Consider the following 19,454-nt stretch of genomic DNA (forward strand, 5'->3'; position numbering starts at 1 on the left):
AGCTTGGGTACCAATTCATCTATTTTTTGCAAAGGAAGCATGTAGCCAATGAAAACAGAAATCACACAATATACTTTTTTTTTTATCAGTAACTTCAATTTTACAGCCTCGGCAGTTCACGTTGTCATTGGGTTTGTTGGTGATCAATGGCTGATAAGACTCAAAGTTCTCTTTCATCGTTGGCCTTTGTGGCTATTTTTTAATTGTAAGGATAACTGATTTGATGGACTATAGGTTAGTTATTTAAAGGTTGTGAAGAAGGAATCAGTAATCGTTTACTGATTATTTTAAACAAAAAATAGTTACAATAACAATAAAATGTGGGAGTAAAAGTTTAAACCAGCTTATTCTTGCAAACCGAGTGAAAGGAGACTTGTAAGTTCTCATAGAGCAAAAATCTTACTCTCTTCTCCAAAGCATCTCTAATTTAAGGAATAGAAATTCCACATACATCATCTTGAGGAAACAGCAAATAGTGGTTGAACTCTCTCAGAAATTTTTGATCCATAAAGATTGGAACAAATTTGGTTTTAATGAAATCCCAATGTAGTTATAAAAGTACTTATGTGAAATAGATGTGAAATCAAGAATGAGGTTTTGATGGTGCCAGCCTGGTTGGCGTATCTGCTCTCCAGCCAAAAGGCTGTGAGTTCGAATCCCACCGTGGGCATGGATGTTTGTGATTGTTTGTGAAATACTAGTGGTGGTAGACAGTAGATGGTGTTGGTGTAGATAATGAGGTTTGCTGTAGTTGGTGGATGAATGGTATAGGCAGAGAGTTGTAGAGTAGGATTATGAATCTTAGCATCAGTATATCTTTTTGATTCTCTTTGTACAGAATGAGAACTAATGAACGTTCTCCATTTGTCAAAGTATGAGGTCTTGGAAACAAACACTTGTTAGATTTGATTCCAAAATCTAATATAAATTTGATTCTTGTATGAATAGAGTTGATCATACATAGAAATGCTGGAAGTTCTGATTAGAAAGAATTCCAGATTGTAAAAAAAAAATATTGTCAACATAACCTATTCATACAGAAGATTGGGAAGCAATGAAATTAAGGATGTGCTACTCAGCTGTTGTTTCAAATTGTTTGTATAATTCATCTTGAGATTTGAAGTATCCAATATTAATATCAAATTCAAATACTTTTCTTTAAGGGACAGGTCCTCATTTATGGGAGGACAATCTCTTTTCAGTAATTCCAAAGTGTCAGCTAACATTATATATTTAAAGAAAGAAACAATGTCTAAACTGGATATGGTTATCTGAAGGAAGATTAGCTGTCTTGTTTTTGAAATCATTAGCATCTTTTTAGGGGGTAAGGAGGCCTATGAAGCTATCTATCTTATTTGTTGAGCATCTATAATCCATTACTACTTGCTGGTCACCTGGTTGCTCAAGTTGTTAGTATCCATTTTCCAACCAACAAGCTGCATGTTCAAATCCCAGTGTTTGTAACTGTCTTTAGATGGTAGATAAATTTCATTGCCTAGTGTGAGACCACCATCTTGATTATTGTAATCCTGGAATGGCTTGAAAAAGTTTTTGTCTCCAGAGCAGGGTTCCCAGATTATGTAAAAAATAAAAAAATAATAATATATATATATATATATATATATATAATAAGAATAGAAAAAAAAAATCCTTAGACCACCCAGTATAATTTACTATAGGCTTACAGCCTTTCATAGATGGGGGTCACATTTACAATAAATAAATAAATAAAAATAATCCATCCATATGTCTCAGAGTTCTAGCCAAGAATGTCCTAATATTATCTTTTAATTCCTTGCCCCAAGACATCACTTTTATCTAAGAACCTATTTAGTTTATTGATCTGTAGTGGTCTCTTGATATATATATATATATATATATATATATATACAGGGTGTTCGGGATAAATTTGACATATTTATAATTAATTATATTTTTCCGTAAGTTACATGTATTAACACACACTTCTCTTCATTTAAAAGTTTGGACCCTTCTTCATTCATATACAAGATGTCAGAAAGGATGGATAGCTGGAACCCACCTGAATCATGGAAGAGAATAACTTGTATCATGATGATTCGTGCCCGCCATCAAAATAAGGATATTACGACTGCTGCCCAATGCTCCCTGAATACAGTAAAAACAATCAGGCATGAACTAGAGACTTGCAATGGTGACTACGAGGATGTAGCAAGAAGAAAGATCCCTAGCAGACGATCTGATTGCGTTCGTACAGCAGAATTCCTCGCAAATCTGCAGGAACAGGTGTTGAAGAACCCTGGCATTGGAATTCGGGCTTTGTTCGTGGAGTTGCTAACTGTAGTCAAGCCCTGGATAACAAGGGTAGCCAATGGTAGGCCGTATGTATGGCAGCAGGATTCGGCCCCTTGCCACACCTCTGGGAAAAGTCAAAAATGGTTGTCTGAAAATTTCTACGACTTCACCAGTCCAAATGTTTGGCCTCCAAACTCCCCAGACCTTAACCCCATGGATTATTTTGTATGGGGCGCAGTTGAAAAAGACACCAATCGCACTTCCAGTAATACAAAAGCCCAGTTAATGGATAAAATTAAAACAGTTTTTGCGGCCCTTCCCAGGGAGACTGTAGCATCAGCTTGTTCGAGGTTCCGAAGCAGAATTGAAGCTGTGATCGATGCTAATGGTGGTTATTTTGAGTAAATCTTGTTGATAGTATTGTAATTAACTCTGCCTGTAATGTTTTTTTGTCAATTCATTAAATTTAATAGATACAAAGAAGATTTTCTTTTTCCTTACGAAACTGTCAAATTTATCCCGAACACCCTGTATATATATAAAATTAATATTTAACTGACTAGAACCCGAGAAAGTATAACACAAAAAACTTTAATAAATCACGACTAGTTTCATCGGTGTCCCAACTTCTTTGGGTGAGTAAGAAATAACACAAAACTTATAAAACTAACAAGGTAAAAAACATGGACTTTCCACCTTAATAAAAAGAAGAAGAATAGTAACAGTCATATTTGAATTGGTGACCGCGTGCTATTGTTAGCATGAGTTGAAAGTGAATGACAGCTAATTTTAGAGTGCCAGTATTGGATTACTGCGCTATGGGAATCAGGCAAATTGTAGCTCAGATTGTTGTTCATGTGTGAAGGGTCCAGAACTATTTCTTTGAATTCTACAATTCATCTTTCAAATTCATCCTTGCATATATATAAATTGGTTGTGCGGTCCCAATCAACTTGGTGGAGAAAACAACATGTATGACGAACACATAAGCCTTTCTACACATTTGAGGATTTTCTTGTGTGGGCTGATTAAACAACATGTATGACTAAGCCTTTCTACACGTTTGAGGATTCTCTTGTGTGGGGCTGATATATATATATCAGTCTCACACAAGAGAATCCTCAAGCGTGTAGAAAGGCTTATGTGTTCGTCATACATGTTGTTTAATTTTAACGATATATGTCAAAACACAGAATTATAAGTAAATAATTTGCTACAATTTTGTTAAACTAGTCCCTTTGTTACACCATGTTGTTGTAGTCTCATGTACTGTGACAAACTGTGTTTTTGTGCTCTGAAGATGCTGGTTATAACATCAGCAAAATATCAGCAATAAGTCAATAAATAATTATTTATTTATAATATTGTGTTCTGATATATACTGTAAAAATTAAACAACACCCACACAAGAGAATTACATTCCAGGCCACCTACTACCGCCCTTAGAGGGTGCTCCACCTAGATAGGACTTTAGTGTCACCCACGTGGTTGGGCTTAGTATTGTATGATATTTGTGTGCATGTTACATTAATTGTTTTTGTAATCCCCATAGATGTCCTAGTGACTAGGAGGAAATATAGGAAGTAATAAATTCTATTTTAATTCTTTTTGAGTGTTATAAAAAATCCATTAAGCCTCCAACATGATGTCTTGACTATCACTGATCTCCCTTTTCCTATTTCAAAATAAAAATAACATTTATACATGTTATTTAATGGCATTTATATGCTTTATACTAATGCCAGGAGTATCCGGAATAAGGGAGAGGAATTGGTGGCGCAGATAGCATCAGCCTGGCCAAATGTTATTGGGATCACTGAGACGTGGTTAACAGAAGGTGATATAATAACAGGAATAGGAGTCGCTGGGTACAGCATTTTTCGTCAGGATAGGAGGGGAAAGCATGGTGGTGGGGTAACGCTTTATGATAAGTGATGACCTTTGTCCTCTAAGAGTGGAGGCTTTGGAAGGAAGTGAGACAAATGATTTTGAGAGCATATGGTGTGAGGTAGAGGTAGGCAAGACAGGATATTTAGTGAGGTGTTGCTACAGACCCAGGAGCACGGAGGATGGGGACCAGGAGATGTTTAGACAGTTACGTTTTAGCAAGTGCAAGAAGAATGATTGTTATGGGAGATTTTAACTACAGTAGTATAAATTGGAGAGAGGAAGATGCATGTAGCAATAGGGGAATGGAATTTCTAGAATTCTTGAGGGACAAATGTCTTAGGCAACATGTAACAGAGGGAACAAGAGGTTCAAGAGTTTTGGATTTGGTTATAGCATCAGAAGAGTTGATAATAACTGAGATGACATCTATCCCACCAGTTGTAGAGAATGACCATATGGTTTTGACTTGAAAATGAATAGACATGCAGGAGTATCAAAGAGATGGGAACTTATGTGGAATTATAAAGCAGGTGATTATAATAGTCTTAGACGTCAACTTCTGGAAGTTTCATGGAGGGAGGAATCGGAAGGCCGGGATATCATTAGTGCGTGGGAAATTGTGAAAGAATATTTGTTAGCAGCAATGGTAAGTTGTATACCACGAGTGAAGAAGAGGACACAATTTGGAGTAAAGTGGATGACAAACAATATTAAATAGGAATTGCATATGAAAAAGAGGCTATGGAAGAGATATAAGGAGACAGGTGAAGAGAAGATGCATGAAGAATATAAGACACAGGCCAAAAGAGTGACTAGTGTGGTAAGGAAAGCGAAACTGGAATATGAGAGGAGATTGGCCCTAAGATCCATAGAAAATCGTAAGAAATTTTTTAGCTATGTGGCTAGTAGGAGGAGAAATGACTGTGGAAGAAAGATATTGTGGGATAAAAATGGGAATAGAGTGACTGATTCAAAGAGATGGGAACTTATGTGGAATTATAAAGCAGGTGATTATAATAGTCTTAGACGTCAACTTCGGGAAGTTTCATGGAGGGAGGAATCGGAAGGCCGGGATATCATTAATGCGTGGGAAATTGTGAAAGAATATTTGTTAGCAGCAATGGTAAGTTGTATACCACGAGTGAAGAAGAGGACACAATTTGGAGTAAAGTGGATGACAAACAATATTAAATAGGAATTGCATATGAAAAAGAGGCTATGGAAGAGATATAAGGAGACAGGTGAAGAGAAGATGCATGAAGAATATAAGACACAGGCCAAAAGAGTGACTAGTGTGGTAAGGAAAGCGAAACTGGAATATGAGAGGAGATTGGCCCTAAGATCCATAGAAAATCGTAAGAAATTTTTTAGCTATGTGGCTAGTAGGAGGAGAAATGACTGTGGAAGAAAGATATTGTGGGATAAAAATGGGAATAGAGTGACTGATTCAAAGGACATAGTGGAATTGTTCAATGAACACTTTATTGGAGTATTTCATCCTAGAGGAGTCAGTTTTAATGCTAGAGGGATAGGGCTGTTTCGAGGTTTACAGGTACAGGAGGACAGTGTGTTTCAGATACTGAGTATTATGGATGTCAGTAAAGCTTTGGGACTGGATGGTATTTCACCACGAGTTTTGAGAGAATGTGCTAGAGAACTGACAGTGCCTTTAACCTGGCTTTTCAATGAAAGTCTGGCTGCGAGAAAGGTGTCCAGGGAATGGAAGGAAGGTAAGGTAGTGCCATTGCATAAGGGTGGTAACAGACTGGAAGTGTCTAATTATAGGTCAGTCTGTGTGTCATCAGTAGTTGTTAAGATCTTGGAGAAAGTTGTGAGGGACTGTATACAGCATTGGACAGATGAGGGTAATGTTATCTGTGACAGTCAACATTGATTTGTGAAAGGGCGTTCTTATTTTGGCAATATGCTAGCCTTTTATAATAAAGTTACAAGAACATTAGATGAGGGAAAGGCATATACTGCAATTTTCTTACACTTAGCGAAGGCATTTGACAGGGCGCCACATGATAAGCTGATATTTAAGTTGCAGCACATCGGTCTGGATGTCAGATTGGTCAACTGGATTCAGGATTGGCTGTCTGATAGATATCAGAGAGTTGTGTATTGTAGAGCAGTTTCAAGGAGGCAGAGGTTTACAAGTGGGGTCCCACACGGCTCAGTACTAGGACCTATATTGTTTAACCTTTATATCAATGACATTGCCACTGGATTGCAAAGGGATATTCAGTTGTTTGCGGATGATGCGAAGCTGGGAAGGATTATTAGTAATAGTGTAGATGTGGTAGCCCTGCAAGAGGATTTGAATAAGCTAGATAGATGGGCAAATGAATGGGGGTGTCAAGTTTAATGCAGCAAAATGTAAGGTCTTGAGGTTTGGGAAACATCGATGGGATGCTGCATTTTCTATGGGAGGAGTTATACTGGAGGAAGTAGGGGAGACAAGAGATCTGGGGTTGATGAGTGATAGAAACCTGAAATTTAGGGGACATATTGCAAAGGTGGGGAAGGTAACACAGAGGATTGCTGCAATTATGAGAAGGACACTGACCTGCAGAGATAAGAGGGTTATCATTCCGTTGTATAAGTCTCTGATCAGACCACACTTGGACTATTGTTCTCAGATTTGGTCCCCAGGATTTGAAGGGGATAAATTAACTGTGGAAAGGATACAAAGACGGATGACAAAGATGGTTTCAGGACTGTACAAAGATAGTTATGAGGATCGGCTGAGGGAATGTGGACTGCAGAGTTTGGTGGATAGAAGAAGGAGAGGTGATATGATTGAGACTTTCAAACTGTTGAGAGGCGGTTACAGGGTTGACTCTGGGGAGTGCTTTCGCTTGGTTGAACAGCAGGAAGGAGTGATGACAAGAGTCCATACCTGGAAGTTACGAAAGGAAACTGTGAGCAAGAGGGAGGAGTGGTTTCTTTACGTGGAGGATGGTTGAACCGTGGAATGCATTGCCTGATGGAGTGGTGAGAGCGAGAACGGTCAATGAGTTTAATGAGTGGTATGATAGACTTTGTGTTTCTTGGGGGGGGGAGGACCTCCCCTCGATGAATCTTGACAGACTTTATGTTCTTAGGAAGGACCTCCCACGATGATTCTTTTGACTCCATGGAGGCCTGAATAATAATAATAATAATAATAATGTTTTTCCTAATATCTCATACGTGAGAGTACTCAACCCAGAATTTCTTCATTTTATTTTTTTCTCTCCTTTGGCTAAAACTCTTTTTACATCGTCCTATCAATCCTTCTGGACTTTTCAACTGGTATTCTTATAAGCCTGCAAAGAAGTCACAGAATACAAGATAACTAATTCTCCAAAAATTATCTAATATCTTACTTACATGGATCCGCACTGTGCATGTGTGTGTGTGCATGCATGCTATAGATGTTTTATTCTGTAGGTAATTAAGATTATAATTTGATGCATATTTTTTGCTTTTGCAGCACTTAACAGCTACTCCCAAGCTTATGTTGCCCCAGAATTATAAAATCCCAAATGTGAAAATATTTACAGACAGCAGAAGATCAATGTAAGAAGTTTCACCTAACCAGCAACACTCCTAGAGCAGCCTCTGGAAAATATTATTATTATTATTATGTGACCCCCAAGGAGTCCAAAGACAACTCTCCTTCTCCACCACTCAGTCCAGCAACTACAGCAAACTCCATCATCTACATCAACACCATTTACTGCCTACCACCACCACTTGTATTTTTACAGACAATCACAAACATCTATGCCCTCGGCAGAATTCGAAACCTACAGCCTTTTGGCTGGGGAGCAGATACTCTAACCATTCACCCAACCAGGCGCCAGCATTCCACTCATCTAGGAGTGAATGCTAGGAATGCGAATGAGTTTAATGTTCAATAGGTAAATATATTGCTGGTTGAGAAACTTTCTAGGATGGGTTTGTTGATTCTGTGGAATTTCTTATTAATAATAATAACATGGAAATGTTGATTACTTTGTAAACTATGACTGATATTTTCTGGTAACAGGTTTGTTGTATATTGAAGAAATATACACAGTGTATCCATTTAAGTAATGAGACAGCAATTATTATATCAAAACAAATAACTATATTTGGAAATATCAATTACACAGATTCAAAATAAGCTCCCTCCATCTCCGCACAATGTTTACATCTGGTTACAAGTGTTCAATGCCACAGTGGAAGTCCTGAACTAGAAACTCCTTCAGTGTCTGGGTCACACTGCATTGGGCATTCTCGATATTGCTGAAGCACCCCCGTTTCAAGGCACTTCATCTTTGGGAAGAGGAAAAAGTCTGCGGGAACCATATTTTGTGATGTGGGGAGGGGGGTTTCGATCACAGATCGACTTCAAAGCCAGAAACTACTTTGCAGGCAGCACGCAGCATGCTGGCATGTTGTCATGCATTAGAAACTGATTGTTGTTATGGAACAGTTCTTTCACATGTGGGTATACAGACATTGCATTACTCCTAAATAATACTGACCATTCACTGTCTTGCCCTCAGGAATAAATTCATGGTGGATAATTCCAGCAATGTGAAAAAAAAAAAACAATGACCATTTATTTGTCTTGACACATGATTTTTGCAACCTCACTTTCTTCTCCTGAGGAGAAGACATTCCAGGCCATTCACACATCATGATCTTGATCAACTGCATGGATGAAATTTTGACAAAATGCAACCCAGTGCTCTCTCTGTTCATGTGTCATGTGTGTAGCATGAACCTCACTTCCTCTTGTGCAAATCTCTTTCTAAGATTAATCTGGCCATTTCCTTACTGACACTAAGTGGGTAGCCTAGTGGTTATTTGCCTGTTGTGAGCAGCAATTTCTCTATCTTTCACTACATTTCATTTGTCCATGCAGAAACCAGCTGTCCATGGTATGGACAGCTGTCCATGGTATGGTTCATCCTCCAGGGACTCCTTCCCCTCTTTGAACATTGAAAACCAGTGGAACACCTGTGCTTGGCTCAGACAGTCATTACTGTAAACCTTTTTTTAGGTCTTGGTACACTTCTGTAGCAATTTTCCTAATTTACACTAAAATTTATCACAGCTCTTTGCTCCATTACACAACTAACATGCTTCACTCACATGCACTCTTACTTCAATGGTTGCCACACGAAAACTGTTGTGTCACCCGGCTCAAAAGTTGCACCTGCGATTACAACACACTCTAGCATTCAAAAGTATAAACACAGTTGTTTCTTTTATTTAAAGTGCTCACCTGTAAAAAATCAATCTTATTACTTAACATGCACACTGTGTATGATGCCAAAGAAGATTTAGGAAAACAAAGGCAGAGAAAGTAAAATGAAGAGGAGAAAAAAAATCATATTTCTCATGGCATTTGCAATGTTGTGAGGTGATGTGGAAGTATTTGATCTTCATGATAATTCCAGAGTTACCTAATTGTCAAGTAAAGCAGTTACTGTCTGTATATTATATCAGATAAGTCAAATTGTTATCATGGACGATTTCTAAAATAAGTAAAAGTTTTACTACTATGATATACAACGACTATGTTGGCTAAGTAGTTAGCATACTCACTATTTAGTGAACAGGCTGTAGATTCAAATCATGCCTTGGGTATGGATGTTTGTGAATGTCTTTAGATGAGCAATGAATTTTCTTTCTTAGTGTGAGACCACTGCTCAGCCTATTGGAGGTCTTAAATGGCTTGAAAAAGTTCTTTGTTTGGTCTTTAGAGCAGGGTTTCTGAATCATTTGAACAAAGACTGGGGAGCGAACAGATCACATCAGTGGAAGAATCATATCAAAAAGGAAGATGTTAAGAAGAAACTTGACATTGTTAGCATTCAGGAATGTGTAAGCAGAGTTCTAATGATTATTATAATATATATAATAACAATGATTATTATAATAATATATAAATAATAATGATTATTATAATAATAATAATAATCATTAGCAGAGATGCTAATGATTATTATTATTATTATTATTATTAAGAGAGACCTCCAGGGAGTCAGGCATTGAGGGAGACCACTTGTAACATGCATCAGCTATTACTTATTCTTGCCTTCATTCACACTGCTTACACATACCACATCCAATGGCAATCCCACACACCACACCATATGAGAAAAATCTGCAGGCTGTATGGTGAACTTCAATGGCAGCCCTTATGGACGAGCTGCCACTGGTGAACTTACATCACTCTGCAGTTCTCGTGATTCAAACAGATTGTTACACTATGAAAATTCATAGATCACATGTCTTCTCATATGGTCCAGTCCTGTCAGGTGTCTTCTCCCTCCAGGAGATTGACTACCATGTGTCTCCACCATGTCCTATTCTGCACCTCTTTGCTGCATTCCTCATATGAGAGATAGGACCAGTCTTCTATATTTTTCATCCACTCCAGTCTTTGTCTTCTTCTCTTTCTCTTTCCCTCAACAGTTCCTTCGAGAAGTGTCCTTTGTAGGCAGTTATGTCTCAAAATATGTCCAAAATATCTGACTTTTCTCTTTTTAATTTCTTTCATCAGGCTCCTGTTGATGCCTGTCATCTCTAGTACCTCTTCATTTGTCTTTTTTTCTTTCCATGATATTCTCATAATTCTTCGCAGCATCCACATTTCAATGGCCTCCAGTTTTTTCACACTCAGATTGGAGAGTGTCCGTGTCTCTACTCCATATAATAAGGTAGACCATATGTAGCATTTGGAGATTCTTAGTCTTGTTTTCAGATTTAATTCTCTAGATGTTAGTAGATTTTTCATACTGTTGAAAGTTGACCTTGCAATTTCAATCCTTTTTCTAATTTCATCTTCTGTCCTGCCATTCTCTGTGATCAAGTGTCCGAGGTATATGTTTTTTTGCACCTGTTCTAATTTATTTCCTTTTATATCAATGCATATTTCTGGTATTTTCTTTTCTCTTGAAATTATCATGATTTTTGTCTTTTTAAAGTTGAAACTGAGGCCATACTGTTCGCTATACTTGAGGGTTTCATCTATAAGAGTTTTGAGGTCACATTTGTTTTCAGCTAGATGAACCATGTCATCTGCATATCTTAGGTTATTAATATTTCTGCCCCCTACAGTGATTCCTTTGACGTTACTAATTTTATTAAATATTTCTTTTGTGTATAAGTTAAAGAGAATCGGAGAAAAGACACAGCCTTGTCTCACACCTTTCTGAACTGGGAATTCTTTTGAGGTCTCTCTGTTTATTCTCAAAGATGCAGTCTGTTCCAGTAACGATTAATTAATAGCCTAATGTCTTTTCCATCCATGCCTATTTTTGAAAGGATTTCAATTAATTGTTCATGTTGGACATTGTCGAATGCCTTTTTGTAATCTATGAAGCAGAGGTACACATCTTTTTGTTTTTCTAGATATCTTTCTATGATGGTTCTGACGTTGAAAATAATACCTTCTCTTATATCTACATTTTCCTTGAAGCCACTTTGTGTATCATTGATTTCTGTGTTTATTTTTCTTTTATTTCTTTCAAGAATAACGTATAGGAGGACTTTTGATACTTGACTGATGAGGCTGATTGTCCTGAACTCTTCACATCTTGTAGCATTTGTTTTTTGTTTTTTTTTGGGAATTGGAACGAAAATTGAGTGATTAATATCTTTGGGTAGAAATCCAGTCTCATATATTTTATTGCATAATTTTGTTAGAAATTTCAGTCCTCCTTCATCGAGAGCCCTCAATCATTCTGCCAAGATGTTATCTATTCCTGCAGCTTTATGTGGTTTTAGTTTTCTGACGGCATTTTCAACTTCACAAAGTAAAATGGATGGTCCTTCTAAATCAGTCTGTTCAGGAATATATAATTTCTTTGTTGTTCATCTAATTTCCTTGTGTATTCAATCCATCTTTCCATGATTTCTTTTTTATCCATTAGAATATGGTCTCTTGAGTCTCTAATGACACTTGCATGGTTTGCTGTATTTGTCCTGCTTGTCATTTCTCTGATCTCTTCACATTTCTCTGCTTCTGTGTTTTCTATCAAGGTTTTCTATATCTATACATTTATATTTAATCCATTCCTCTTTGGCTTTCCTGCATTCTTTTTTTATTTCTTTATTCATGCTTTTATATTCAGGTTTGTTCTTTAATTTTTTCTTTGTTCCATCACTGGGTTGTGGTCCGATCCTATGTCTGCTCCAGGATATGTTTTTGTTTGTGTTATTGCTTTCGGAATCTTTTGCTTATTATTATATAGTCAATTTGGTTTCTATAGATGTCCCCAGGGTTTGTCCAGGTATATAGTCTTCTGGAAGGATGTTTAAACAGTGTGTGTTGGCAATTATTAGGTCAATGGTTTCACAGAATTGAATTAATCTTTCACCTCTTATGGTACCTTGAGAAATTAATGTACAGGTCTCTTTTGCAAACATTCAGAACCTTTCAATACATAGTATGTTTATAAATGAATGCAACTTGGACTCTGCATGTTTTTGACTGTGATCATGTTGTCAGATTGTAATCACACTGCTACTGATTTTTTTGTATTCCTTTATTCTCTTTTATATCTTTGATATATTTTGAATCTTGTAATTCAGTAAATCTTTGCTACTTATCTGAGTATCCAAGTGAGGTGAGCCCTGAAAGGTATATTCTTTCTATGTATTTAAAATTATTATAGGCTAAAGTTAAAGTTTATTTAGATAGTGGAGTTGCTCAATCATATTTGAAGCTTGCTTTCTAATATTTAGATGATTTAAAGGTAAATATCTTTCAGTATCTTCTTAATTTTATTGCATTTCATTTTATTTACTTTTATTTACACTTTATTGCATTTTTTTCTAGGTGAAACTCTCCTTAGTCCCCTAGTTATGTGTGGCCCTCATGGCTTAAAATTCAATGTGCCAGTTGAATTACGTCTTCCTCATTGTGCCTCTATTAGTCCCGATAGTTGGTCTTTCGCACTGAAATCTAGTGATACACCAAGTGGTAATCAAATATATATTTTATTTTTATTTGTTCCAAATAAATTTGACTTCACCACATTACTTAAATTCATTTTTTTTAATATTAGTACAATATTTAAGTTAAATTGTAACAAAAAAATAATACTCTTGATTCTGTTGTTGTTGCACAACTGTAGGATATAATCCTCAGAGTAAACAAAGGGAAACTTGTTCCAGAAAACATAGATACCTGGGAAGAAGAAAGGTTTGGTTTATTTGTGATTATGATTGAAGCAAATAAGGCTGGTATACCAGCATAATGTCTCTTAAATAAGTTGACAAATTGTTACATAAGACATCATAAACTTCTGTTATATAATTGTGCTAATGACGGAATGGGGATTATCATGGAAATGAATATGAGCAAAGAGCGATTTGAACTTTGTGTTCATCCAGTTTGGATCAATCAAACATGTACAGAAATTACATGTATAAGGCACGAGAGAAGAATAGAGATCTGCAAGTTGTTCAACTGTGTCATGTAGATTGCAGACAAGAGTATACAAAAGAGCATACAGGTAGATTCTTCTTCTTCTTCTTCTTCTTCTTATTGTGCTATCTTCTATCAAAGGTCAGCGACCATCTTGGCGAACAAACTGCGCTCTTGTGCTAATCTGAGAAGTTGTGCACTGCTCTTTCCTGTCCATTGATAGATGGACAGGAAAGTCCTCAGAGAGATGGTCAGGTCATTTCAAAGATGGTCATTTCAAAGACAGGAATTGATAGATGGACAGGTAGATTATTATGTCTATATTAATGCTAGGAGTATCTGTTTAACTTGTATATTAATGATATTGGTGAAGATTTGGATGGAGATATTCAGTTGTTTGCAGATGATGCAAAGTTGGAACAAACCATGAAGAGTAGAGAAGATGTTGTGGCCTTACAAGAAGACTTGAATAAATTGAGTGACTGGACACAAGAATGGGGATGTGAGTTCAATGTTGCAAAATGTAAGATTTTAAACTTTGGAAAACAAAGATGGGATGCAGAATTTATGCTTGGTGAGAATATATTGTTGGAAGTAGAGGAAATAAGAGATCTGGGAGTGATAGTGGATAAGGATCTAAAATTTAGGGGACACATCGCCAAAATTGTGAAGACAACACAAAGACTTCTGGGAATGATGAGGAGGACACTGACGTGTAGAAGTAGGGAGATTCTTGTTCCATTGTATAAGGCTTTGATTAGGCCACACATGGACTGTTGTGCCCAGATTTGGTCACCTGGTTTTCAGAAGGATGAAGAGATGTTGGAAAGGGTCCAAAGGCGACTGACTAAGGTAGTTTCTGACCTCTGGAATGTCGAGTATGAGGAAAGATTGCAAAGATGTAATTTGCAGAGTCTAGTGGAGAGAAGGAAGAGGGGAGATATCATAGAGACCTACAAGTTGGTAAGGGGTTGTTATAGGATCAATGCTGGAGAAGTTCTACAGAAAATAGTGGGAGATCGCCGGGGGGGGGGGGGGGGGGGGGGAGAGAACCAGAGGTCATCCCTGGAAACTGTATAAAGAAGGTATAAAATAGGAGAGTGAGAGGCAGGTTTTTCTTGTGCAGAGTTGTAAATGATTGGAATGCCTTGCCTGAGAGTGTGGTATCTGCAAGGAGTTTGAATGTGTTCAAGGCACAGTACAGTGAGCTGTGTGTGTGTGTGTGTGATAAAAGGACCTCCCAGATGAGTCTTTGACTCCATGAGGTCTTGGGATAATAATAATAATAATATGTTCAGACCTCAGATTATAGGCATTAGTAAGACCTGGCTATCAGAATCAGACATACTAACTGGTATTGAGTGTAAAGGTTACGGTATTTTTAGGAAGGATAGGAGAAGAAGGGGGGCATGCTGCTAATGATTATTATTATTAAGAGAGACCTCCAAGGAGTCAGGCATTGAGGGAGACCGCTTGTAACATGCATCAGCTATCATACTTATTCTTGCATTCTTTCACACTGCTTACACATATCACATCCAATGGCAATCCATTCCAATCACACACCACACCATAAGAGAAAAATCTAGCCCTCATCCCCTTCTTTCCCCACCCTCCATAAAATGAAAAATTCCATCAACAGAAATCCTGTATGACCCTTAGTTTTTAAGTCTCAATCATATCACTTCACTTTCTTCTGTTTGTTAGTGTCTGCAGTCTATAAATTCTTAGTCTGTTTTTATAATCAGTATTCCACAATCCTGATATCATTTTTAACATGCTTTGCACTCTCTCCACTATATCAGAATCACAACCGAAATCAGGAAACAAGACCTGCACACAGTAGTTCAAGTGATGTCTTATCAAAGCCTTGTAAAGTGATGAAATGACATCTTTAACTTTACTATTATTATTATTGTTTATTTTATATATTTATTATTATTATTATTATTAGGAAAGACTTCCAGGGAGTCAGGCATTGAGGGAAACCACTTGTAACATACATCAGCTATCATACTTATTCTTGTATTCTTTCACACTGCTTACACATACCACATCCAATGGCAATCCATTCCAATCACACACCACACCATAAGAGAAACATGCGAGTGTTCGATTCAACATTCCAATTATCTTTTGAGTTGTATTTGCAATCCTTGCTACATGGTTCCTGAACTTCAACTTTTTATCTACTAACACTCCAAGATAACACTAGTAGAAGAAACTGAATGCTATTCAGTTTCTTCTACCATGATCCTACCAATATAATACGACATTGGATGTCTAATCATGCCAAAGTGCATGACTTTACATTTACTGACATCCATTTTTCCATGCCCACAATTCCAGCCTATTCAAATCATTCTGCAATGTTCTGCATATCAGCATTACTCCTGATTACCCTGCCTATCTTTGCATAATCAGCAGATAGCTGTATGCCACTTGTCGAATCCTTCCCAATATCATTAATTTACAGATTGAATAACAATGGACCAAGGACTTAGATCCTTGTGGTACATCACTAGTTACCTTAAATCTTGTAGATTCACACTTTTTGATCTCTCAGTCAGCTACCCTCTTAATCATGCTAATATTTTATAATCCAAACCCATATTCTCCAATTTATGCAACCGTCTTCCATACTGTATTCTATCAAAAGCCTTAGCAAAATCAAAAAGTATCATGGTGTATTAATTTCCCTTGTCTAGTTCAATAGTAACATTATTATAGAATGTGAGCAAATTGCAAAACAAGACCTTCCCTTAGTAAACCCATGCTGTTCATTGCAAAGTAGCGATTCACTGTCAACCCATTTCTGAATGCAAGCACTAACCAATTTTTCTAAAATCTTCACCACCACTCCTGAGATACTGATGGGTTGATAGTTGGATACATCAGTCTTTGCACCATTCTTGTGCAATGTGATTACCATACATTCTTTCCATTCCTGCAGAATCTACCACATTCTGAGACACAAATTATATAGCCTGGTCAAAAGAATAGCCAGTTCAGCTGAACACTCTTTTAGCACCTGTGCTGGATATCCCATCAGTTCGTATTGCTGAATTCTTATTCAGTTTGTGCAACAGCTCTAATACCCTCTTTTCATACATAGGAGAATACACACTCTCCTATACACATTCCATTGTGGAATACTGATTATGAAGACAAATTGAGATTTTGTAGACAGCAGACACTAGCAAACAGGAGAAACAGGGGTGATAGGATTGAGACTTACAAACTTCTGAAAAGGTCATACAGGATTTCATTTGATGGAATTTGTCATTTTATGGAGAATGAGAAAAAGACAAGAGGGCATCCTTGGATGCTGAGAATGAATTCCACTAAGAAGGGGATGAGGACCAGATTGTTCTCTTATGGTGTGGTACATGATTTGAATAGATTGCTAACAGATGTTGTGTGTGCAGGCAATATGAATGAATTCAAGTATAAATATGATAGCTGGTGCATGTAATATGCAGCCTCCCTCAATGCCTGACTCCCTGGAGGTCTCTCTCTTAATAATAATAATAATAATAATCAGTTAAACATAATATGGATTAAGTTACATAAATATTTTATTGGCATAAAATTTTTGCCCTAGTTTGAAGGACATTGTCATTTTAATTTTCACATATCAAATTTTAACTTAACATATCAAATTAAAAAACTAGAATAGAAACCAGTAGATTACCAACATCATCAACACTCTGAACAGATTTGAGATTAGAGAGAGAGAGAGAGAGAGAGAGAGAGAGGGAGGGAGGGAGAGAGAGAGAGAGAGAGAGAGAGAGAGGGAGAGAGAGAGAGAGAGAGAGAGAGAATAAACATATAGAAGAGAGAGCAAGCTTGTAAAAGAATAAATCTGTGAGACACCTTCAGTAAAAGGTGTCTCATTAGTAAAAAAGAATGATAAAAAGACAAAAAACTATCCATCATGTCATGAAATAAGCACCCATTTACAAAGGGTATAATAAAAATCAAGAAAACTGTATTAGTTTCTCTAAACATTTCCAAGGCAAACGAAATGGAAAAACTAAAACACAGACAAGGAAACTGACTGTGGATTGATAATAATGGAATTGTTAAAAAATGGGATTTTTATATTTATTTGATCTCTTTATAGAGATGTTTATCATAATATTAATCCTGTCATAGAGAGATTTTTATTAATATTAATCCTGTCTATAGAGATCTCTGTTCAACAATTATTTTTTTAATTCCAAGTGTACCTATATATGCACAAGGGTTCACTCCGATTGGTGAAATGACCTCTTTTTTTACTATTTCTTTCAGAATCCAAATAATCACTGGCTCAAGACCAAAATACAAAATAAACCCATTTAATAAAACAAAACAATATATATACACTTCAAACAATATTACATAGCTAACTACAAATTTAATTGGATCCAAGGCCTTTTAAAAATAAACTTACACTTAAAGACTAGACTAAACGCTTTGTTTGCACAATGACAGAATGTTCATAGTCAGTTTCTTTCTCTGTTAAGGCCCCTTTCCGAAGATATATGACTTTATTCTTCATTTTCACAGCATCCTTTCTCATCACTCATGTAGCACACATTAATTCTTCCTGACTCAATTCTGTCTTCTTTTTAGTAGAAATAACAGTTAGATTCGGCATCCTTAAGACATAAAACTTCCTAATCAGTGTTTCCTCAAAACTTCCTTTAGAACGTAAATAGCAATTTCTTCTTTTATTCACATTCTTATTGACAGTCTTAACTCTTCCACTTTAAAAAAAAAATCTTACAGTTCTATGATTCCCTTTTCGGAATCTATTACTAATCTTCCAATTAGCGTTTCCTTGAATATTCCTTTTAAAACATCTATAGCAATATTTTCTTTTATTTATCAATACTTATTCCACTTTGAAACTTCATAGTTCCATGATTCCTTTTTCGGAATATACTATTGACTATGTTACTGTTGATAGTGATGTTTTCTCCCTGGTGCAGAACACCAGTGTACAGATGTTGAAAGTTTATTTTCCACTTGGTTAGAGTACAATAAATTTAGTTTAATCCTTTATCCAAGTGTGAGCAAACAAAGTTTGCGCCTGAAAGTATCTTCAGGACTGGGTTAAGGTGGTACTACACCAGGGCAACTCGTTGCAAAGGTGGAGCAAGCTACCAACACTCCTATCCTAGTATCTCCCATAATCTCCCATAATGCAAAACACATCTCCTTGCGGATATGTCTAATGTTATGCATTAAGGGAAGGGCCACTACCCAGACCGGTTTCGACCTTTATTGATGTCTCTTCAGTGGGAGCCAGGCCCAAGTCGAAATATCAAGAAGAAGCATTAGCAGGTCACCTCCACCTATAGGAATTGCCAATTGGTGTGCCACCCTTTTTTAATAAATTACTCTGGATTTAGAGAAAGATGTTGAAAGTTTATTTTCCACTTGGTTAGAGTATAATAAATTTAGTTTAATCCTTTATCCAAGTGTGAGCAAACAAAGTTTGCGCCTGAAAGTATCTTCAGGACTGGGTTAAGGTGGTACTACACCAGGGCAACTCGTTGCAAAGGTGGAGCAAGCTACCAACACTCCTATCCTAGTATCTCCCATAATCTCCCATAATGCAAAACACATCTCCTTGCAGATATGTCTAATGTTATGCATTAAGGGAAGGGCCACTATCCAGACCGGGGTCTCTTCAGAGACCTCAATAAAGGTCGAAACCGGTCTGGATAGTGGCCCTTCCCTTAATGCATAACATTAGACATATCCGCAAGGAGATGTGTTTTGCATTATGGGAGATTATGGGAGATACTAGGATAGGAGTGTTGGTAGCTTGCTCCACCTTTGCAACGAGTTGCCCTGGTGTAGTACCACCTTAACCCAG

General features: G+C 36.9%; 1 protein-coding gene across 1 annotated transcript in view; it reads left to right on the forward strand.

Annotated features, from left to right (window-relative positions):
• Nucleotides 1–19,454, forward strand: part of LOC150093598 (tight junction protein 1-like) — a 712,683-nt gene that overhangs the window by 682,957 nt on the left and 10,272 nt on the right. Inside the window, exon 35 of the mRNA XM_090413230.1 lies at nucleotides 12,992–13,135. Coding sequence (XP_090269356.1) covers nucleotides 12,992–13,135 — 144 coding nt within the window. The remainder of the gene's footprint in view (nucleotides 1–12,991; nucleotides 13,136–19,454) is intronic.

This window comes from Typopeltis vanoorti, chromosome 23 (assembly GCF_054136105.1).
Source record: "Typopeltis vanoorti isolate ZY-2024b chromosome 23, IOZ_Tvanoo_1.0, whole genome shotgun sequence".
In the NCBI taxonomy this organism is placed as follows: Eukaryota; Metazoa; Arthropoda; class Arachnida; order Uropygi; family Thelyphonidae; genus Typopeltis; species Typopeltis vanoorti.